A 22,584-nucleotide genomic window follows, 5' to 3' on the forward strand; every position below is an offset into this window, starting at 1 on the left:
TCTTAACAAACTACTTTAGTAAGTAAAAACTTTAATGACTAACTTGAAACTTTATACATACTTCAATTATAATGGATGATAATAACTCTTTCTTTAGTTAAAAAAAAAAAAAGAAAGGGTTGAACCCAACTTTGAGGGCTCCCACGGTCCGTTTCCTAGAGTTTTGTGAGAGAGGTAAATCGCGAAATGTATCCCTACAGTTTAGGGAACAAGAGCTGTCTGTACACTGCACCTACAAAGAGTCTAATTCCATATCTCAGGAATCGAACCCCCACATTACGACTGTCAGTAAGGCGTGAGATAACTTCACTCCTATCCTTTGCACCATTGGATTATACCTAGGGAGCAACTCTTTCTTTAGTGTAAAAAAAAAATAATAATAATAATAATAACTCTTTCTTTAGTATAAGCTACCCAAGGTGGTGATAAAGATGGTGAAAGATACAAATTATTTTTAGCTCAATGTAGTGCTATTTGTGTCAATTTGTTTTTAACCACTTGGGCAAAACGATGGCATTTATAGGAGAAGAACTGTGAACGAAATAATAGAATAGGAATAAGAAAGCAAAGTAGAATAACAAAATCAAATTCTCTTCCCCTTTGTTTGGATCATCCCAGAGATCTGTTCTAAGAAATAATAGAAAGAAAGAAATTGTGGTCAGATCTTTTTTCTGGTTGATCGATACAGAAGGGAAAGATGAATATATTTAGATTAGCAGGGGACATGACCCATTTGGCGAGCGTCCTTGTTTTGCTCCTCAAGATCCACACCATCAAATCATGTGCTGGTACGCATTTCTACATTCTTCCCCATTTCCAAAACCTCCATATGTATACATTTATGAGTGGTGAATTTGAATCTTATTGGTGATTGCATTGTTTTTTTTAATTGGGGAAATTTCATTTTTGGTAATTTCAGTCATGTTTCTTGAATTGATGTAACTGGTTTTGGAAAACTTTTTGTCGTATTGCTTAAAATATTTTAGTACTTCTGTGTATTGCAGCTACTAAAGTAAGTTATATAGATTTGTATTTCAACTAGCTAATTTATGTGCTATGATTATTGATTCATATTAACTAGTTCATTGGGCATATAGTGAGAAAAATGACCAGTTATTAGGATGTTGAGCCTGATGGGAATCTTTAGGAGAATGAAATTGAAGTGCAGTTTTCTAAAGCTAAAAAGTAGCTTCATCCCGGTTATTTAGCAGGCACACAATAATTTTGTTGGCAGACTTGATGCAGTGTCGAGAACTCTAAAGTGTTAAGGCACTGGCAAAGGCTTGTTTTTATATGTTAGTTTATTATGTGAATTTCAAATCTCGGTCACATTTGGCATGTAATGAACCATTTTTATTTTGTTCCATTTTCAGTTTTCTCCTCTTTTCTGAAATGTAGTGTTTCTTTATCTTATTAATTCTGGGTATTCACTTTACAATTCAGTGATAAATTTACTTTTGAATCATTGGAACACTTCTTGAAGTAATATAATTACTGTCCTCTTCGTTATTTTGAATCCTAAATTTGGAATTGGTATCATTTTCTTTGTTGCTTAGCAATTTGCTGGAGATTTCTCAAATTGATGGAATTGCTAGATGGCACTGCTCTGAGAAATGGTTTGAAATGCTGACTACAATGTCCATTGTGGAATGAAAATATCATTAGTGTTCTATGTTATATGTTTGGTTCCCATTTTCAGTGCTTCGAGGGAGACGTGTACAGGAGCAGATAACATGAAAAAACTCTAGAGATTGGTCAATGCACCTCTGATACTTGAGAACCTAAGTCCAATGTCATGTCCAAACATGTTTCTTGACTAAACAGAAGAACATGTAATTTTATGCATGTTCATGACTTGTCTTCATTTGTATGGGAGGTGAACTAGAACACAGGTGCTAAACTCGACATAAGACCTGCTACATACTCAGTCTGCTTTGAATCCCTGAACGTCTTTCAATCTGATCGAGTCAGATTTAGAAAATCTTCTAAATAACCTAGAATATTTTTCTCTTGAGCACTGATTTGAGTCAGTCGGGAGTCACTTCAAAATAAGTGTGTTAATGGGTCCTGCTTGATCACAATGTTTCTGAAAAGTTTTCTGCGCTAAAAGAGTAGGATTATCATGTCTCTGAATGTGTTTCCTATTTGACACCTAAGAAAATAGAAACTTCAATTCTGGCAACAGTTTTGGGGGCCTTGAGGACAGAATACAATAAAAAACATTGTTTTCCATTGATGTCTATGTAGAAGCAATGTGAACAGCTGTGTTTTTTAATCTTTTCTTGATAATGAATTGTTTCTGATTATCCTTGAAAGGGTTCTTTAGGCATCAATAAAAAATATTGGGAAATCTGCACTTGAATTATAGTGGTATTGTGGTTACATCTGCTTAGTATAAATGCTTTATAAAAGTTCATCCTCTTATTCATCTTTTTTGGCCGATTAAAATAAGTTTTTTCTGTTTTTCTTGCAATTGATTTTATGTTTCTGCTAGTGAAAATTGAAGAAGCTGTATGATGAAATTATCTTTAGATAAATGATGGATCTTTTTACTAACTACATTTCACTGTATAATACTCTAATGAAATTAATTTTCTTGGGAAGCTCTTTCTCAATCGTCTGGTATATAAGGCATCACAAGATTGTCCGCAGATCCTACAACAAAGATCAGGACACATTTCGCCACTATTTCCTCATGCTGCCATGTTTACTATTGGCTCTAGTCATAAACGAAAAGTTCACTGTCAAAGAGGTTCTCTGGCTTCCCCATTGGACTATTATTTCATGACTTAGTTTACATTGTTCATGGCTAATTACTCGTGGAAAAATAACTTAGCTCCTCCGAATTATGAAAATGAATTATTACTCTACCTTTCTAACATTCTTTGCAGAAAACTGCAGTCTAGCCTGTTCTTCTTGTTCTATTACTTACCTTGTATTTCTTGTTTATTTGAGTGATCGGATATTGTGGGCGTTCTCCTTGTACTTGGAAGCTGTAGCTATCCTTCCTCAGCTGGTTCTGCTGCAGAGGACAAGAAACATTGATAACTTGACCGGGCAATATGTTTTTTTTTCTGGGGTAATCCATTATTACCATTTTCTTACCTTCTATCTAAAATTATATATTGCATACAAATTTCTTTATGAAGTGAGTTTCAGGCTAGGATTTGTGTCAGCATCTTGTTGCAGTGAGCTGTGGTTTTGTGGTTCTTATTGAAACCCTCCTCCTTGATTTTTAATTTATAATATCATGGGTTAATACTTCTCCTTCTGCATGTGGATGCTTAGTCATGGGAAATGCTAAGCTACTACATATGTAGTGCCATACCTAAGTTTTCTTTGACATGTAGCTCTTCCACCTCACCATGATTTGGTAAGGTGTAAATTCATGATTGTGGTCTTAGTTTTCATAAGAAACGGTGATAAAATATGTTCCTGAAGAAATTAGTCCAGAAGCTGAATGCAGCTTGCCCTTCCAATGGTGCTTCTTTCTTATAAATGATATATATTTTTTTATTAGTATTATAAGAAAAACCTGCAAAATTTATCCTTGAAGAAATTAGACCTCCTGTGCAACTGTAAATGTTGTCGATTTGTATCTTCGAGTATCATAGCATTCATTTTGTGAGATTCAATTTGGAAGCCTACGAAGCACAAATATGTACATGGCCACAGATATGAAACATCAACATGTAACTTTTAAAAAGAGATGATGCAAAATGTTGTTTACGATACTTTAAATTATGCATTGATGTGTTATATATTAATTTTTATACTTCTTTATGTTTTACCAAAACTTATTTTATTAGCTTTGACTGTGAAACTTCCAGGTGAAATATTTGAAGTTGAGGACTGGTTGTTTGTATTAAGACAAGGTTCAGTCGTAAATTGTATTATTAGTGTCAATAAAATAAAAATAAGTGCACGTAATAAATGTAAAACAAATACCTCATGTTCGTATAGTTTCACATTATTTTGAAGTTTTAAACATATTTTTATGATTAAAGTTTGCGTAATTTTGTATTAAAATTTACAAAATAGGGCTTCCTGTGTTGCTAACAAGTTGTGGCAATGTCTCTCAAATGCCAGAAAATTTAGAATATAAAAAATAGGAGCCATCATGTGTGTGTTGGTCACATGTCTATGCCTTGTTAGTACCTTCTATCTCGTACAGTCGCTATTGTGTGTTGAATTATTATTATTATTACTTTTATTTAAAAAGAAAGGGTATGCCAAGTGGTGCATGATTCGTGTCGGACACATCCCGGTGTGTTGGTGCATGATACTTGTCAGATGCTTCACATTTGGAACTTTCGTGGTGAACAAAGTGGTGATATGCACTATGATATATGTTTGTCTTTTGTCTAGATCTATACAATCTCTCTCTTTTTTCTTTTATTTTTTTTATTTTTATTTTTTATAAGTAATTATATAATTTTATTAATAAATGGGATAATACATGGGGGTGTATTGTCAAAATAAACAAGAAAGAAACGACATGAAGTTAGGCAACCCTTCTATACGGTTAGTGGCCGCAACGTTAAACCAATTATACAAAGTCATATAAAAGAATTCTTTGAAGTATGAATAGTAAATAATTTGTTTTAGCAGGAAAATAGAAATTGAATAAAGAGGTTTCACAACGGCTTTATCTACTGACTCGTATTCTGATACAGAATTCATAATTCATCTACTCTCTCTAAAATTCTTTGATGAGTTGACCATTGTGAACTAAAATTGTTTCTTGGCAATTGATTCATTTCTTCATTTCCATCTACCGATGGATGTTTCCTTAGTTCCATGGGGAGAAGATGTGATCATGGGCCAGATGATGAATTAGTTACTTTAGAACTTTATCTACAAAATTAGATATCACCCAAAGAGAGTAACTTTGTGGGCATCCCTAGCCATTCTTCAACCTCTCTTATCCCCAAATTTCCTTTATAGTTAGTGAACAATCCCTGTCCTGACATTCTGTAGCTGGCTTTGACTACAGTTATGAGCATCATGTGTATCATTGACAGAAGACTAATTCAATATCTCATGACAGATCCAGTCTACTTCTCATGTTAACAAATTAGTTCTATCACTTGTGGGCATCCTAGCCATTCTTCAACCTCTCTTATCCTCAAATTTCCTTTATAGTTAGTGAACAATCCCTGTCCTGACATTCTGTATCTGGCTTTGACTACAGTTATGAGCATCATGTGTATCATTGACAGAAGACTAATTCAATATCTCATGACAGATCCAGTCTACTTCTCATGTTAACTAATTAGTTCTATCACTTGCGTCGTCCATGTCTAATAAATCTGAAATACCAATATTTGGTGCCAGAACTCTGGGTTTTAAGTTATTGTCTTTTGGTTAAATGAATGATGAAACTCAAATGTATCTATCCCACCTTATTGCAGCGCATACCGGTCATTATACATATTGAACTGGATTTATCGCTAATTCACTGAGCCACACTATGTTCACTAGATAAGTATGTCTCTCTCTCTGGATACATCATGTTTGATAAAGGTTTTTTGCAGCAGCTTGCATAGTTTTGTATATGTGCAAAATGAAAATATCACCATCTGTATCTAAATTGATATCCTACTTATGTGCTCCTTCTGCAAATGCAGCTTGGATTTCTGGACTTGTTTAGACACTGCTTTACGCCGATTTCTTTTATTATTACTTCCAAAGTTAAAATTTTCAAGCATTGGGGCATATTTATATAGGGAAGTGCTACATGTACATAATTGTATACATAATGGTGTCCATAATTACACGTGACACTGGATCCAACTTTTAATTCAAATTTTACACTTGCACATCAATAATCGGATGATTGCCACATCACATTATGGATACCATTATGTGCAATAATTATGTACAAGTAGAATTTTCTATTTATATAAGCTTGCCATTTTGAACTTGTAACTTTACTCATTTTCATCACTGTTGCAGCTGGAAGAATAATGTGAAGCTTGAGTTGCCCGCTTGAGGTTATAGGAAGAATTTTGATAAAAGCATACACAAATATATATAAGGCCCATCGCATTTTTATAGTCTTTGTCTGTGGATCTGTCTAGAAGAAGCATTTCGTTTATTCTTAACCAATTGGGGTTTACCAAATCATGTGTAGCACCAAAAGAACTTGTCTTTTGATTTATACTGACTGTAACTTACGTTGACATTTTTTATTTTTAAGTCCTTTGAACATTCCTTCATGTTGGGACTTTGTACTGGAGAAACGTAGATAGCATTTAGGCAAAAAATTTGGTTATATTAGCAGAACTTTGTGTGATGCCCAGAGATTACTTCCTACGTGTCTCTGCATTCTTTCATCGATCGTGCAAGATTTCATAAATTGCCTTCTCAATTTAGAAACTTGTACAGAAAGGGAATTAGATAGGTGGATAATTAGTTAGAGTAGCGAATGCTATAGCGAAACTAATTGCAACAGAGTTCTGCTTCTGACGGCAACGTGTTTGGTCCAGCTTATGGGGTACCCGGATGGTTTACCTCCCTCACAAATCTCTAGGGGCGGGGCGGAGGAGACCCTCAAGGTTGGGGTTCAACCTTTTTTACTATTTTTAATCCTTATATGGGAATTCAGTGTATATTAAAGGAAACTTTAGAGACTAGAAGTGCATAATTCAATTACAAAGGTTAGAAATGTTTCAGTTTAATTGGCAAATAAAACTCAAGATAAAACCATCTATTTAACAAATCCTAACTTACAAATCTTTTGGTAATATATCAAAACATATTAATTACTAAATATATAAGGAGAAATGTGTGCAGGATGCATATACACAAATACACACAATCATAAAAGCTAAATATACTAATACATTACCCTCATTTGTCACTGTTAGATTAGATTGCCAACAAATTCTTCAGCAAGCACAGAAAGTTTCAAAGCTTCCTCATCTCTGGATGCGTAGCACAAATCTTTAACCATCGAGACGATAAGTCAAAGATTTTGAGGAATCATATTAACTATTTGACGATACATAGAATCTAAGCAGGGCTTAGGAAATGATTCAAGACTCCATCTGTTTAGGAATCAAAACTCCCAACTGGAGCTCACCCAATTGGCAAAGTCTCACTGGATTTTTGTATATTTTGATTGCTGCCAATTTATTGTCTTTCAAAACAATGCGGGCGATGCTGAAAGATTCACCTTTGTCAACTGCAAATTGCCACTCTTTCACTGATATAGCAAACCAGTCTTTAGCAGATTTGGTAGATTTAACTTCTATGTACTCTTCACTCTCCTCTTCACCTCCTATGACAATGTCATAGGGCAGGCCGGTCTCGTTAACTTCGTTCACCCACTTCACCGAAGTCTTACCAGCATTTTCCACAAAGTATTTGAAAGCTACCTGTTCTCCGATTCTGCCTGTCAACATTGCCTGCTTTGCATTTGTTGTGCCAAAACAAAGCTGTTCTCTCTCACAAGAATTCGATCCATGTACAGAAGTAGGTTCCACGCTCGTATCAGGTGCAACAATGTTGCTCACATGTTCAGACAGATATTCCAAGGCTTCAGATTCTAGCGAAACTGCCGCTGATGAACTTGGTACTTGATCACCTTCCATGGTACGTTCGGTAGGAAAGGGATATTCTTTTTGTGCACTAGTTTCTTCCAAGGAATGATTTTTAATCGTTGGCAGGCTCCAGGCTGCTCGTGTCTCAGGTAGATTTACATGGGGAAAGTTAAAACGAGGTGCGGTTTTCCAACCAACAGGTGGCCAATTTGAGTTGATCCCAGTTTTCTTTTTAAACTTCTTGGAATTTCTCCCCTCAATTGTGGTGGACAGACGATGCTGCTGCATTAACGCTTCATCATTATCCGCTGAAGATGAAACAGTTGAAAGCAACCACACAGACTCTTCGGCTGGGAGTTTTGGAACCTTTTGGCTATTCAGAATAAATACTTCCATCTGTTCTTCAGAGGAACCAGATTCTGCCATGATTGTAATCATGTGAAGAAAATTTGCCAAGTGCAGTTTAGGATTTCCACCATACAGTAGACGAGAAAGTTCCATGTATAGAGAGTGATAATCTGATTCCCGAGCAGCATACAAGATGTTTCCCTGCAAAAGGTACCCCACAAAGGAAAATGATAAAAAAGATATCCCTTTTCTTAAGCAAAACATCAGCAAATCCTGAGTCTGTTTTCAGGAAAATGATCAAAAAGATATCCATATTTGCACAATCTTTTCAAATCTTTTAGACACAGCCAGTCGGGTCAGATATCTTCAAAGCAGCAAGACATCATAAATTCTTAAAATACTATATTGTCTCTAAAATAAGGAGAAAGTATAATATCCCAAATGTTGAATTGCAAAATCTAATCACCTTATAGCATATATAATTAGATATATTATCCCAAAAAAGTGAGAAACGTAAACAGAAACAGGATCATAATTCTCGAAAGAAAAAGAAATATGTATCTGTAGTTGTGAAATGGCAGCAAAAAATTATTTCTGTGAACCTGCAGAAGAGAACTACACTCAGACCGTCTCTTAGATGCAAGATGAGACCCCTTTAGAACATTCCTGTAGAACAACTTTTCAACAACAATAATCCTTAGACATATTGGGATATGAAATCCAGACTGCTTTAGCTGTAAATAATCATCTGGATGCACATTATAAATGTAGCGCTGAGCATATGGAAGAGCCCACTCCACCAATGAAGCTATGAAACTATTGTCTGTCGGCCCATAATATATTGCCTCACGAGTTATAACCTGAAAAAAGAAAGACGTATTGTTACTTTTGGATACCTTATTAAGCATTGGGGTTCCATCTTAAAACAATAACCATGTTAAGAAGTGTAATGACCAATTCCTTACATGATGATATATTATTTTCGTATCTAAATGATGTCGGATATCTGTGATGCCCCGAGTTTCTTTTCTATTGGATGTCAAATTCTACTTGTCTTTTGTTGAAGGGTTATTGACTTCAAAGGCTTAAAAGGGAAAACTCATTTTTTTTTAATCCGTACCAGTTGGCCAAGTTCGCCATGTTTTACTCTAAAGTAGGACAATACCCCTCAACATTATCCGAACAATATGAATTTTGGTATGAAAAGGAACTACTTAAGGATGGTTCCTACAGTTGGGTGCAAGTCTCGATTTATTTACACTCGAGAGAAAGAACTAGAGTTGGGGCATTTCAATATTACTGCAAACATTGCCTTACTATTTTAGCCTCCAATCCACAAACACCTTCCCCATCACCACCCAAAACATGAACAGGGAGAGGGAGAGGGAGAGGGAGAGAGAACCTTTGATAGAGCAGGAATTCCTAATCTTTGCATGAGAGTTGAAATCCTTTCCTTAGAGACCTGTTTTTCCTCGTCTGTTAGTTCGCCAAAGTAAAGAAAGGCAATGTCATTGCAACTTTTGAATTCCTTCTGTAACGTATCATCATCACACCAATAAACAAGGCCAAAGGAAGGGTGCAAAGAAACCCATTTATCTTGAGCAGTGGGTAGCACTGTATATTCCTTTCTTAAAAGACTGTCTTTTAAGTACTCAATATCCTTCGAACACAGTGATCCAGATTGCAATCCATCAGCCCATCTTACAAATACCTGGAAAACCTGCAATATAAAAGCTATACATTATATATAATTTTTAAGTGCTTAAAATTTCCGATAGTACCAATGAAGCTTTGATTACTTACTTCCCTAGCTGCTTGTGATGGTAACATAATAGTTGATAAGTGCAACAAAATCTCTAGGTAGCTACAGAGAGGAGGATTTTCATTCACTCCACACTCTCTCACAAAAAAGTCGCGGAGATCTGGATAAACATTGCATAATGCTTTGCTAAAGGGATAACAAGGCACATCTGAGTCACATTTAGGATGGAACAACTCCGCTTGGTTCATGGAAACAATTGACTCATGCCAATGGACTTCTTGAGCAGACATAAATACGCCAGGTACTGTATCCTCAGATGAAGAACTGGATAAACAAGGAACAAATATGAACGGACCAGAACATAAATCCTCAATGATTTTTAGCTTTGAAGTAGCCATCTCCTTCCAAATCCTCAAGTACCATCCGGACATTTGTAATACGCTGCAAAAGAAGAAATATTCAAAAGCCATCTAAATGACGTAGTCATTAAAAAAATGCATAAAAGCTGAGATTTACCACCTGAATATACACCTATATTTAATAGCACTAGAAATCATTGCATTGTCTATGATCAAGTTCATTTTTGGGTCATCGTTATATGCATGATGAATGTCACTCCTGAGCCAAGGAAGTCTAAAGATTAATTAGAAGATTATATCTAAGCAAAGGGTGTTAGAAAAGGAATTCTCAGTTTACTGCTTGTGGACAAAGAGTAATGATGTCTCAAAAAAATCAAGAAATGGCTTTGTAATGGAAGTGGCTGGAATTTGTTCACACTATCCAAAAGGAGCTTTGACAGTCTTTAAAGCCAGGGATAACCGAATATCAATATCTCATTAAAGATAGAGATGGTAAGTATAAACACAATATATATAAATTGAAAATAAGTAAGCTCTATGTCGCTCAGTTCTTGAGAAAAGGGACAAAGCTTCCGAACAAGAGAGAAGAAGAGTGGATTTAGGAAGGCAGTCTGAAGGGTGTAAATACATTTGTATTGACTACAGGATTTAATTTACACATTAAGAAGCAGAGAAAGCCATTCGTCACATTATAATGCCCCTAATTGAGCCCCTTCTTTGGGGTAAAATGTGTTTGGAATAGTGAATTTTTGGAGAATGTATGGTTAAAAAATAGGGAAAAATTTTGGGTTTACGCGTAAATTATTTTGGAGAATGTCCGTGACCAATTTAACCAACGCCAAAAAAATATATATATGTGTGTGTGTGTGTGTACGAAGGAAAAACTACCTGGCCTTGAATGGCAATGCAGATCTTCTCCACACTTTTAGAACAGATAACATGTCATCTAACATCACTTGAGTTTTGAACTCAATATCACGTAGCATCTTGTCACTCACCTATTCTTGCACCAAAAAAAAAAAACAGCCACTACGTCAACTTACATAAAGACTACGAAACAGTACTTCAACAGTTCTGAGGGATTACATGCATTCTCATTATAGGACATGTTGATAGTTGCGAAATGAGAGAGTTGTATATGGAGAAGAAACATTCAGCAACAGGAAGATTACATCAACTGTGATTATAGAACATGAACACACACACTTCAAAACAAACTTGAAATTCTTTCCCAAAATGCAATTACAACTCAACTTGATTCCCTTGACCCTGGTCCAAAACAAAATCAAAGAGTTGTTTCCACATAAATAACGAAATAATCATGCTTTAGGTACAGAACTCTTTGGACTGAATTAATCCCTGAAACTGTACAAAAGATCGTTTTTATACCTTCTTTATTATCAGCCTGTTTGTTTCTCATTTTCATAGTAAAAATGCATTTTGTAATAGTGATTGTTGAAAAATGTGTGGTTAAAAAATAAGAAAAAGTTTTAGTTTTGCGTGTAATATTATTTTATTGAAGAGTGTATGGTTGAAAATATAAGAGAGAAAAATGTATTTTGGGAAAAATGGGTATCAAACAAGGGCTATGTGTCCGTCCACTATTGATGAAATGTTTCTAGTCTTTAAATTCCAAATTCTAAGTGTAGGTCATTGAAACATCGGCTAGTCAAATGCACCTTAGTCAGGGTTCCAAATAATTAAAATGGTCGATTTGTCTTGTAAGCAAATACCACTCATGAATCCCAAGAAAAGAAGAAAGTAGCATTGAAATTGTTGTTCCTTCGGTGATCCCATGTACAATTGATTTTGTCTTTTTCTTAGAAACACTTTAATTTTTGGCTGAATTACTTATATTATTCATCAAAATCAAGGGTTATTTATAGAAGAATAATCCTACCTATAGAAGGAAGAAGGAAAATGGAAAAAGAAAAGAAATCCTCAAAGTAAAAAATATCAATCTTAGCTAGACTAGGATATAATCTAGATGGAAATATTTCCATAATCTATTATTCTAATTTTCACATTCTAACTGAAACCAAGTTGATTATTTCTCGATCACATATAAGATTACCAGAGTAAACCCAATTAACAGCTAATGAACAGCTATACATAATAAGCAACATCGCATCCTTTAGTTACACTTTAGCTGATGATGCAAGATAAGGACAAAGGACTTGTGATAAAAGCATCACCGTGACATTTTTTTTGATGAGGTGGAACACTTTAGGAGATTGCCGATAAATAACATGATCTAGGCCATTCTACAGAAAAATGCACTAAATCATCTAGCAGAGTTTTTAGATTTTTTGGGGAGAGTGAAGACATAGTGATATATACTTTAGTTCATTAATCAAAGTTCATGCTGGTACTCATCTTTGTGTAAAAAGACCTATTAACATATAGCACAAAAGTGCGTGGTTAAAGATATAAAATTTGTGTCAATGTGGGACATAATCATAGGAGGGCATGACAAAAAAACTTTAATAATTTTCCCTTAGGAAGGTGGCAATAACTCCTTTCTCTTCAACTTACTTCCTCAATTACAAGTAATCTTAGAGATCTAAATTCAGATCAATGGAAGTTATCAAACTATCAAATAGTTAAATATTTGACAACATTTTTGCACACTGCTCAGGTTGGAGGGCATCGCAATACAAAATTGAATCTGAGCTGTCAATGAAAATAAGGAGAAAAAGAGAGAATAACAGAACAAAAAAGAAGGAAAATACTTGCTTTGCTAATGTGAAAGGAAAACAACAGCATATAATGATCAAAACTAACCTTTGGAACAGCATAAGGAGCACTAGCACCCAGAATTAAGCGCACTGCTTCACAATCGTAAAAGACATCTTTGGGGTATTGAAGCTCAATATCAATACTTGAATTGATCCAGCGAAAATTATGAAGCATACTGATCAGTGAGGACTTGAAAGGTTTTCTTTCACCGGAAACATCACAGCAGTAGCCAGTGACCTTATCACTGAAACAAGTATCCCACAGCGTGTTAAATATCTCCAAGAGGTAGCTGCACTTCTCCCGGTCACCCTTTGACGACAGTTGTGCCAGTAAATGAACCAACTCTTCAGATTCCCAATCTATGACAACTGATCCTTTAGATAACATGTCTCCATCCAACACCTTACCTGTATCTTCTGATACATTAACAAAATTCTTCTCTATTTGAACAATATGTACAAAATCAGTAATGCCCAAGTCTTGGAAAAAACACCTCCACTTCAGCATTCCGCCAGGTACAGATTTTGTGACTGGATGGTTCAAATAGATAGAGTCAACTTCATGCCATTTGACATCTGTGCCACTTAACAACTTATTCAAGTCAATGGTATTCCCAAAATCTTTGCTGAAATGAATTGGGACTTCAATAGGGCGTTTGTAGCCATAATTTGTCAAAATTGGAACTTTACTGCATAACTCTGTCATGATGCTTGCCCGTTCTGTACAACAGTTGGGGCAACTTGATTGCNAATTTGTCAAAATTGGAACTTTACTGCATAACTCTGTCATGATGCTTGCCCGTTCTGTACAACAGTTGGGGCAACTTGATTGCAGATGACACATCACAAAAGAAAGATACTCTGTCATCAAATCCTCCACGCATGTATCTCTGTCACCAGATATAGTGGGTAGGATATGCACCTTTACAATATCATGTGCTGATAACCTTTGGACACCAACTCTGTAGAGCATCCTAGTAACATTCTCCACGCTAAACGAATCAAAACATGAGGTTTCAGCTGCAGCTGCTGCAGAAAGAAGAGTAGGACTCACAGTTCGAAGTTTTGCATACAAAATTGGAAAGGTTTCTTGACTATAATCATCAATGGTCCTGGCGCTGAAGGCACCAGAATGTAGCCATATTGTACCTTCATCCACTGAGCTATATGTACCATCTGAAAGAGGAATAAACGGACATTTCCTCAGATTAACTAAGAGATCTAATCCAGCACCAGAGTTTAGGGAAGTTGTCTCAGAAGAATGGGATGAATTGACATAAATAGCATTGAGCCAAGAAGACAGCCAAATCAAACTCATAGATTTTATACCATTCTTGGAACAACACAAGGAAGACAAAAAGCGGAGTAGAACTTTGGGACCAAAATCCTCCACACCGAGAGACCTTGCTAATGAATCTGATAGAATGATATCCTTATCCAAGAATCCGAGGCCAAGGTGTTCTCGAAGCAAGCTATCAGGTAAAAGAGCACGATCTTGTTGATTCCAACTTCTTAGAACTTTGCATGGAGGTACCCATACATCCTTGTCACCTTCCAAAATAAGGCAGTTCGACACCCTTAATTTAGAAATAATCATTCGGGGAAGGCTAGAGAAGAATCCGTGCACGTCACCTAGAAGAGGAACAAAGTTCATAAAAGCTGAAACAGCCTTTCCTGGACTCTCTCGAAAACAAGGAAGCTCACAAAAAGATCTCTCAGCACCGACAAACAAGCCAGGGAACTCTGATAATAACCACTGATTCCATGGACTATCCTCATCAACTTCTTCTCTGGATGAAGGCAACACAAAATCGCCTTGGAGAATAAACTTAAACCCATATGTTCGTAGAGGAAGAAATGCAAAAACAGGTTGTTGGTCTAGATGTGGGATATAATCTCCATTTTCTGTCTCCTGCAGCGTAAATGCTATGGATATTTCTGTTGTTCGCACATCTGGTCTAATGACATCAGCCTGCAGTTTTTGTGATACTACAAACCATGTCATTTTCTCCTCCCCAACAGAAACCTTAACAATGCCATTACCAAAAACTTCTTTTTTCATAACAGTGAGTGTACCATCAAGCATGTTTTTAAACTTTATACATTGAAGACGACGTAGAAATAGTAGCAAAGATGGATGAAGATCAGAAAACATTGATATAATGTTATTCATGGAACACACGTCTAGCGACTTCGATCGGAAAGGTAGCACAATACATGTGTTCCAAAGGTGAATATTGATTTGATCATCATCTACAGACACAAGCCTGGCATACAAGTCGGTATTACATGGTGGAACAACAGTTGGCAAAATAAAACCAATCTGTCCCTCAGTTATGTCAAACTTGATGTGAAATCCACCCGAATGAATTTCTGGAGTATCTGTTACCTGAACCAGATAAGAAACCAAAAACAATTTAGAGAAAGATCATCCACTGAGTCTGACTAATACTCCAATGTTGCTTGAAGTCTAAATAAATACTTTCTTGCAGTAATTTATATCGTAATTATGCAAAACAGGAAGAAATGCCTATTATCAAACCAACTTCTAAACTAGTCATGAAATTACAGAAGCACCAGTGAACCTCATTTTCATTAAGTAAAAATGAGAACCTTCAGTGCACTATAAAAATAGCACTGCTGACGAAAAACTAAGTAATCAATATGCTTGCAAGCTTTAATACTGAGTTCCATTTTTACATCTTTGATTTCATTACATCTTTAAATGTTATCTTCTGGACTACTAAGTCCCTTTAAGTTTATTTCTAAAAGCTTCTCTTCCATTAAAATGAAGACATTATAGGCCAAAAAATAAATGATAACAACTAAATCAATCAGCAGGTTAAAAGGCGTAAGGGAGTTCAGCACAACTGCCTCGTTAACATACCCGGAACACGGATTTGAAGCCAATGCCTTTCTTTCCAATATATCCCAAATGTGTTTTCTTTGTAGAATTTCCAACATCGCAGAGTGCTCTGATGTTCTCAGCAGAAAAGCCTTGCTCATTATTTAGGACAATAATGCCCCTTTCCTGAAGTATGAATACCAGAGTAGGAGCCACATTTCCAGGATAAATATTATCGTCAGCATTCTGAACCTAAAGCACATGACAAGACAAATGAATAGATCAATAATTATTATTCTCACAGATAAAACTGAAAGGATTATTTCATTTTGTTTAGAGAATCACGATTTCCATTAAACAGTTTTCCCATTTCTATTTGTAAAAACAACTTTATTACTCATACGGCCCCAACATCATTAAGGATTATGCGAATGGGAAATCTATAAGGATGGCTGCGAATTTTATTATCATATTAGCGAATACACACTTAGAACATCCAAACCCTAGCCTTCCACCACAATGGAAGTTATAAAACCAGCATTATATGAAATACAGAATCACAGCAAATCCTTGATTATTCATCCACCAGAACATTGTAATTAACTCTACATAGCATTGAGAAAGAACTAACAAGTTGGAAAAATTAGGTTGGCGACATACAGCAAATAAGACCAAGAATTTCCAGTGCAGAAAAGGTAGTTTTTCTCTGAATATATTGAATAAATTATTAAACAGGAGCTTTTAGCATATGACTCTGTCCATCCTAAAATGTTCGAAACTGCAGAAGTTAACTGCAAGTTCCAGAAGGCAAAAGCATATCATGGAACTCACATGACATAAAAAATTACCTTCATCATTCCAACAACTTGAAATTTAGCCTGAATGATTTATCATATAATCAATCCAATATATAGGAGTACAATCTTTAGAAGGAAAATAAGGAAAGATGAAAAATATTAATTTCTAAATAGACTAGTATATAAGTTCGAAGGAAACATTTTTATAATTCACCATTCTAACTCTTCCTCAAGTTGGTGCATTGATATCACACGTACCCAATTTTGATGTAGATAAACAGAATGACTCACTACTTGAAAACCATCATTAGACTCTAATGGAAGACCCATCAACTCCAACTATTGTCCATGTATGATCTATACTAGATCCAACCAACCGCCAATCCTACCTTCTCTACGTTCTTGATAGTCACTGAAGATAAAGGTTCGCCAGAGATGGATATATAATAAGAAACCAAAGGACTTGGCTGGATAAAATTAGCTGTGAAAAACAATAAAATGACATGCCTGGAATTGGTACTCGCCTAAAAATTGGCACCAGAAAGCAAAAGAAAAGAGTTAAACAGCTTATAATCTTACCAGTTCCAAGATGAAATGTGAATCTTGAGAATACAATTCTTGTGAGAGACAGTGAAGCGCCCTCCCTAACCTAGCATGTTGCTTCTTCAACGTTCTGGTTTCCATAGCTGAAAGACTTGGATCCAAACCAAATTCTTCCAGCCGAATAGTTTCAATTATTCTGGCAGGATCATTATTTGTATCAAGTTTAGATAAGCTCCTCATAGAATTATCCACGGAAATCTCATTGGCTCCTACACAATCTTCTGCACACGTGCTAATCTGATTGGAGATCATCATTTTACCTCCAGAAGAACAGCTGTTTAGCATATTTAAAGTCATGCTGAAGCCAGAACTTGCAGCTTTCAAGCAAGAAGATTGTGAAGAGACTGATGCTTTAGAAGATGTAGAGGAATTGAACAAACGGTAATCACCAATCCATTCTAATACATTAAGAGATATCCCCACTTCATGAAGCATGAGGCGTTGCTCTATTTTCTCACATTCACACAAGATGGCAGAAGGAGCATTTCTGACAAAACATTTCAATCCAGCAAGCAGTATGTCAGCGGCAAAACTGCAGAATTCAATAGGTAAATAACACAGACAATCAAGTGTAAACCGTGATGCCATAGCAATTGCTCCTGTTTCCGTGGAACGACTTGAGCAGTCAGATTGCTGTCTATCCATTTCCTGGAAGTTCTTGAGAAGAATTTCAAAAGCTTGGCGTGCATGGCACTTTAGTAGAGATACTGGGACATTTCTTTCACCCCCATACAGTGAAATAAGAGATAATAGTTTCGACGCTGTTTCAAATGAAGATCCACGAAGGAAGACTTCTAGAAATGACTCTACGGTGGCTGAATGATCTAAACGGATCACTTTGCCACCCTTCGTCATCATACACATAAATTCCTTCGTGTTTACCTCATTCAACAGCCATTGCAGAAGAGGACCAAGGGAAGGAGCAAATACAAGGTCCCAATGTGACCACAATTCTAGATCGGCCAACATCGGTGCCCTGCATAAGACTTCGACTGCATCCTTTGTTGTCACTACACCAACCATACCAGCTTTACCATAACTATTGATCTCCAACCTTGAAGTTTCAGATACTGATGAATCTCCAAAACGAGGCAATCCTGACAAAGTTGCGGAAAATAAAACACATCCAGAACTTGGATTGCCTTCGCTTTTTCTAATATCAACAAAGTTTATCACAGATTCACTTTCCACTATTTTGAAACTGACTAATGGAAACTGCCTTATTAGTAACTCAGAGACATTTTGCGTGCTTATGTTTTCATTTCCCCACATGTTATTTGAAGCTTGTGAGAGTAATACAGCGAGCTGAAGTGGTAAAAGGTAAGCTTCCACAGAAGCCTTTTCAATTGGATCGCCAATCAAGCACTTTTGTAATGCATGGGGAAGTAGGTCAACATATTTTTCCAAGAACATCAGAAATTCGCCATAACCAAGTGACTCAAAATCTTTAACTGCAAAATGCTCGATTAACCAAGACTCACACTTGTAAAGCTCCCTCAAGAAGAGGCGTATCTTATCTCGAGGCTGATTTCTATATCCCCGTGTATCTGCATCAAGTTCAAAGTGTGCTGTAACTTTTTTCATTATATCTTCCACTGTGATCCCTGGGACAATATGCAATAACATGAACATAAGATTACACTGTTAAAGGAATCTAATATACAGCATGTCAGCAAGAGTTCCTACACACGAGTTTTTATTATGCTTTAAGAGCTTAATAGGAACAAGATATAGCAGCAGAAATCCGGTTGAAAATGGTCAAAATTATTAAGAAAGAAATATCTTAATGAAACATAACTAACCATTTTCATGCTTCACATTAGTCCTGTCCAAAAGCGGGACATCCTTTTCAGCTGGTTCAACTTTTACGCTCATATAATTATCAAAATTCTCTGAAATTGTGTTGGCTACTTCTTGTTGGTGTAAAGTTTCGGAAGTATCAAGCATGGAATCCCACATTCCACATTTAATAGAGGTGACCTGCGTAACCGCATGAGACATGGCAAAATAAATATAAGCAGAAAAATGTAAATAAAGTAGTTGAAGGTATCACAAGACCAAGCATAAAGTCCTGTAGCACATCTAACCTACATGGATAACAGATGTAGATAATAATTTGTGTGCTTTCCTACAAATTAGACATCAGATAGATTTATACCTTAACTTATTTAAAATATTCTTATTGATCTCTGAGCACTTTGGCTCTTGCAGAATTCTGGAAGAAAAAACTTTTGCCTTAATCATGGTTTCAAGCTCGTGGTGGTAGAATCATAATTATCTTGTTTCCCTTCCCCAGTGTCTTTTTGTCTCTCTCTCTAGTATCAACTCATTATACTATGATTCAAATATGGCACCACAACACCCTTTCCAAAGCGTATATCAAAGTTTTTATCAATTTAAAGGTGAGTTCTATTTTGTTGGTGCTTAGCATAATTGTGTTTGGGTTTCGAAGTAAACTAAACAGAAAAAGATAAGAGATTAACACACGTGTTTCCCTATATAATTTAGGGACACCTCTTGGGGTATCCAAGACCACGGTTTTGAAATTATCTTGTTAAAGGAATTTTTTGAAGATTCAATGGAGAGAAGACATAATTTTACTTGTCTGACTATAATGGCTAGTCTTGTGGAAGATTTTTGTGGACTAGTGTGTGAATTTTCATGGTATAAAAGTGAAGAAAACTGAGGAGCCCATTTGGGAAACTAAGTTTGGTAGGAAAGATAAAGTAGCTAAGAGACTACGCCTAGGCAACATAGGGTGTAAAAACGATTCTGCAGTGGATACGAAGCTGGGATTGTTTTATATGTAATTCAAGTCCTTTGAAGTGCATTAAGCAATCTAAAACTTCCTGAAGCTTAGCAATGAATTCTTACTGGTTTAAGGGGGGTAAATGGATGAATGATTCAGTCACATATTCTCTTCTTCATCACAATCATCTTTCCACATAATGCCATCTTATTTTGCACAATGAAATAGTGAGCCCATTTCTTGTAACTTGATCATTTCCTGTAAGCTTAATGATAAAGCGCGCGATTAGACGAGGTTTCTTACCTACTTATTCTTTCTCCTCCTCCTTTTTCATTCTCTAGACTTTATTCTCTTTATAGATCATTTTTTAGGTCCTTTTTAGTCTTATCTTATACATTCCCAAACTCATTTACTTATCCTTTTCATGCCTCTGACAACTAAGGTCCTCTGTAAAGCCAAATATTAAAAAGATATGTGATTGATAAGAAAATCAACACAAATGTTCTACTGCAAATACATCAATCATTTAAGCTTTGTCCACCAAACAAAGTAGAGAAACGAAAATTACAACTTTTTCTGCATTGCAATTTCACTATGGATATACAGTTACAATTGTTTATGGTCTCCAGACAATCTGTTTTCCTGCCTGTCTCATTATTTGATATATACAACATTTTGGTTGTGTGCTAGTAAGAAATCTCCTGAGGAATTCAGAATCTTTTGAAGCTTAACTGACGCAGTACGGCAGTACGGGTGTAACAATTAATCAAATAATCACTAAAACTGTAAGAAGAGAGAAAAAGAGAACGGAAGGAGAGAAGAGAGGAAGACTAACAAGAGCAGGCCAGTCCTCAGATTTTAAGGGCTTATGATAATTTCATATATATATATATATATAGGGGCAGACGTAGACATTTCGAGTTAGTGGGGTACAATCAAACTTTGTACAAATCGAATACTTTGTTCTTGATTTTTGAATGATTTATACTTAACCCAAGAAAATGTAGATTTACATTTGAAAAATATTTTTTTATTAATATTTTGTTCATCATTTTCATCCATTTCATTTCGAACAATCATTTTATTAATATTTTGCTCAACACAAGAAAATATATATTTGCGTTTAAAAAATTTATAGTGTATTTGATACAAACAATCAATTCAAGTAATTGAAAGGAAAAACATATAACCAATATTCAATAACAATAATCAATTAAATAAACACAATTCGTAAATATAAGTTAAATTGGATATAATTAGTTCAGTCACATTCTATATCACAAATAGGATAGGAGAAAATGCAAATTTGAGTTCTAATTAATTGAAAATTTTATTGGTAAATGAAAATTTGTAGAAAAATAAACACAAATTTAAAAAAAAATCAGAAGGATTAAAGTTTTGGTAAAAGGTGTGAGAGAGTAAGATAGAGTAAGAGAAAAGGAAAAAAAATCAAATTTATTGTGATTATATTATTATAATCAATCTGTTTTAGAATATATTTCTATATCACAAATAGGATAGGAGAAAATGCAAATTTGAGTTCTAATTAATTGAAAATTTTATTGGTAAATGAAAATTTGTAGTAGATATGACAATTTGTAGAAAAATAAACACAAATTTAAAAAAAATCAGAAGGATTAAAGTTTTGGTAAAAGGTGTGAGAGAGTAAGATAGAGTAAGAGAAAAGGAAAAAAAATCAAATTTATTGTGATTATATTATTATAATCAATCTGTTTTAGAATATATTTTTTTTTCTTCAATACTATGATCAATTCATTTAGTCATTGTTGGAGCCTTATTTTTTGAAAAAAAATTGCATTCATGAATAATATTTTGATCCCATCAATCACAAATCTTTCAATAAAATAAAGTAACATGCGAATCCAAAACTTTTCTTTATTTTTTAACAACATATTTTTCATCGATACACTACTCAAAAATACATTTTTTGACAAAAATTGGGCTTAAACAAGCCCTCGGCCTTTCTTGTGACATTGTAAACCAAATATAGGATGTTATCAACTTCACGTCGAGAAGCTATACTCAATAGACGCAATAGTAACTAATATAGTCAATGATATTCTACAAGCAATCCACATATTTGGAAAATAATAATCCATCATTTTAATATAGTCTAGCACTTAAATAGTCTTTTTGGTCTCTTCCGATAAATAATTTCTCAAGTTTGCATATCAAAAAATAAATCTTGCCTATAAAATCAGATTTTTGGCGTGCAACAAAATTTTTTAAAACTTATCACACTAACTCAGAATTATCATTTGTAGCCTTCAGTTTTTTTAGAATAAAAAAATTCAAAAATATTTTCATAATTTTTGGAGATTGGTCAAACATTAGCTTAAGTGAACAAAGAGCCTGATCAATATATATAAGAAAGAAACAACTCTAAGGTAGGTGTATTCAATTGAGACTTTTGAAGGCTTTGGTGGACTTCTTTTAAGTGATAACTTCAGTGGGCTTTGTGGATCTTTTATAGATTTGTATGGAATTAGTGGAAATCTTTCGTAAACTTTTATGAACTTTCATTTTAAAATGTTTATAGACTTTCTTAGAATTCAAAAGACTTTTGAAAACTTTCATTTGAAACAGAATTCACGTGAATTTAGTAAAATGATGTGAAATTCTCACATACGAAGTGTTGGTTTCCATAATTCCCCTTTTCCTTCCCCTCGTTCCCATATAATAAAAAAAAATTAAAAGAATAAAAATTTAAGATCTTAATTAAATAAACAATAATTAAAATTATACAAATATATAATAAGCAATAAATTTAATATTCAATATTATTAATGTAATGCACTTTTAAAAATAAATAAAA

At 34.9% G+C, this 22,584-nt stretch overlaps 2 protein-coding genes across 15 annotated transcripts; one reads left to right on the forward strand and one right to left on the reverse strand.

Annotated features, from left to right (window-relative positions):
• The first annotated feature begins 514 nt into the window (after window positions 1-514).
• LOC111388084 (ER lumen protein-retaining receptor-like) lies at window positions 515-8,235 on the forward strand. 12 transcript variants are annotated; one of them, XR_002701505.1, is made up of 4 exons: window positions 521-788; window positions 2,605-2,752; window positions 2,956-3,079; window positions 5,415-6,221. XR_002701505.1 is itself a non-coding variant. In XM_023012748.1 (3 exons), exons 1-3 carry the CDS (start codon window positions 781-783, stop codon window positions 5,727-5,729), a joined length of 231 nt encoding a protein of 76 aa, XP_022868516.1. In that variant the 5' UTR covers window positions 516-780; the 3' UTR covers window positions 5,730-6,221. The 12 variants fall into 12 exon arrangements, 1 of the variants encoding a protein (XP_022868516.1); XR_002701506.1 differs by lacking the exon at window positions 521-788 and adding exons at window positions 7,478-7,599; window positions 7,674-8,235 and having other exon boundaries at window positions 795-3,079; window positions 5,415-5,488; XR_002701499.1 differs by having other exon boundaries at window positions 515-788; window positions 1,098-3,079.
• LOC111388083 lies at window positions 6,692-18,973 on the reverse strand. 3 transcript variants are annotated; one of them, XM_023012746.1, is made up of 10 exons: window positions 18,802-18,973; window positions 16,976-18,603; window positions 15,642-15,851; window positions 13,579-15,143; window positions 12,801-13,494; window positions 10,905-11,014; window positions 9,699-10,098; window positions 9,298-9,615; window positions 8,498-8,755; window positions 6,692-8,096 (listed from the first exon to the last, which is right to left on the reverse strand). In XM_023012746.1, the coding sequence occupies exons 1-10, from the start codon at window positions 18,956-18,958 to the stop codon at window positions 7,041-7,043; spliced, it is 6,396 nt and encodes a 2,131-aa protein (XP_022868514.1). In that variant the 5' UTR covers window positions 18,959-18,973; the 3' UTR covers window positions 6,692-7,040. The 3 variants fall into 3 exon arrangements, with proteins under 3 accessions (XP_022868514.1, XP_022868513.1, XP_022868515.1); XM_023012745.1 differs by having other exon boundaries at window positions 12,801-13,431; window positions 13,516-15,143; XM_023012747.1 differs by having other exon boundaries at window positions 12,801-13,423; window positions 13,508-15,143.
• Window positions 18,974-22,584: the final 3,611 nt, after the last annotated feature.

The sequence above is a fragment of the Olea europaea genome, unplaced genomic scaffold (assembly GCF_002742605.1).
Source record: "Olea europaea var. sylvestris unplaced genomic scaffold, O_europaea_v1 scaffold453, whole genome shotgun sequence".
NCBI lineage: Eukaryota > Viridiplantae > Streptophyta > Magnoliopsida > Lamiales > Oleaceae > Olea > Olea europaea.

What these genes read in the sequence shown, in the direction of transcription:
- LOC111388084 (XM_023012748.1), top strand. An exon ending in AATATGTTTTTTTTTCTGGG is followed by an intron (nt 3,080 to 5,630) that starts GTAATCCATTAT and finishes CTGCAAATGCAG; the next exon opens with CTTGGATTTCTGGACTTGTT.
- LOC111388083 (XM_023012746.1), bottom strand. Translation starts at nt 18,958, where the DNA reads ATGTGGGATTCCATGCTTGATACTTCCGAAACTTTACACCAACAAGAA. An exon ending in CATCACAAGCAGCTAGGGAA is followed by an intron (nt 9,616 to 9,698) that starts GTAAGTAATCAA and finishes TTTATATTGCAG; the next exon opens with GTTTTCCAGGTATTTGTAAG. An exon ending in AGTGTAGTTCTCTTCTGCAG is followed by an intron (nt 8,097 to 8,497) that starts GTTCACAGAAAT and finishes TACCTTTTGCAG; the next exon opens with GGAAACATCTTGTATGCTGC.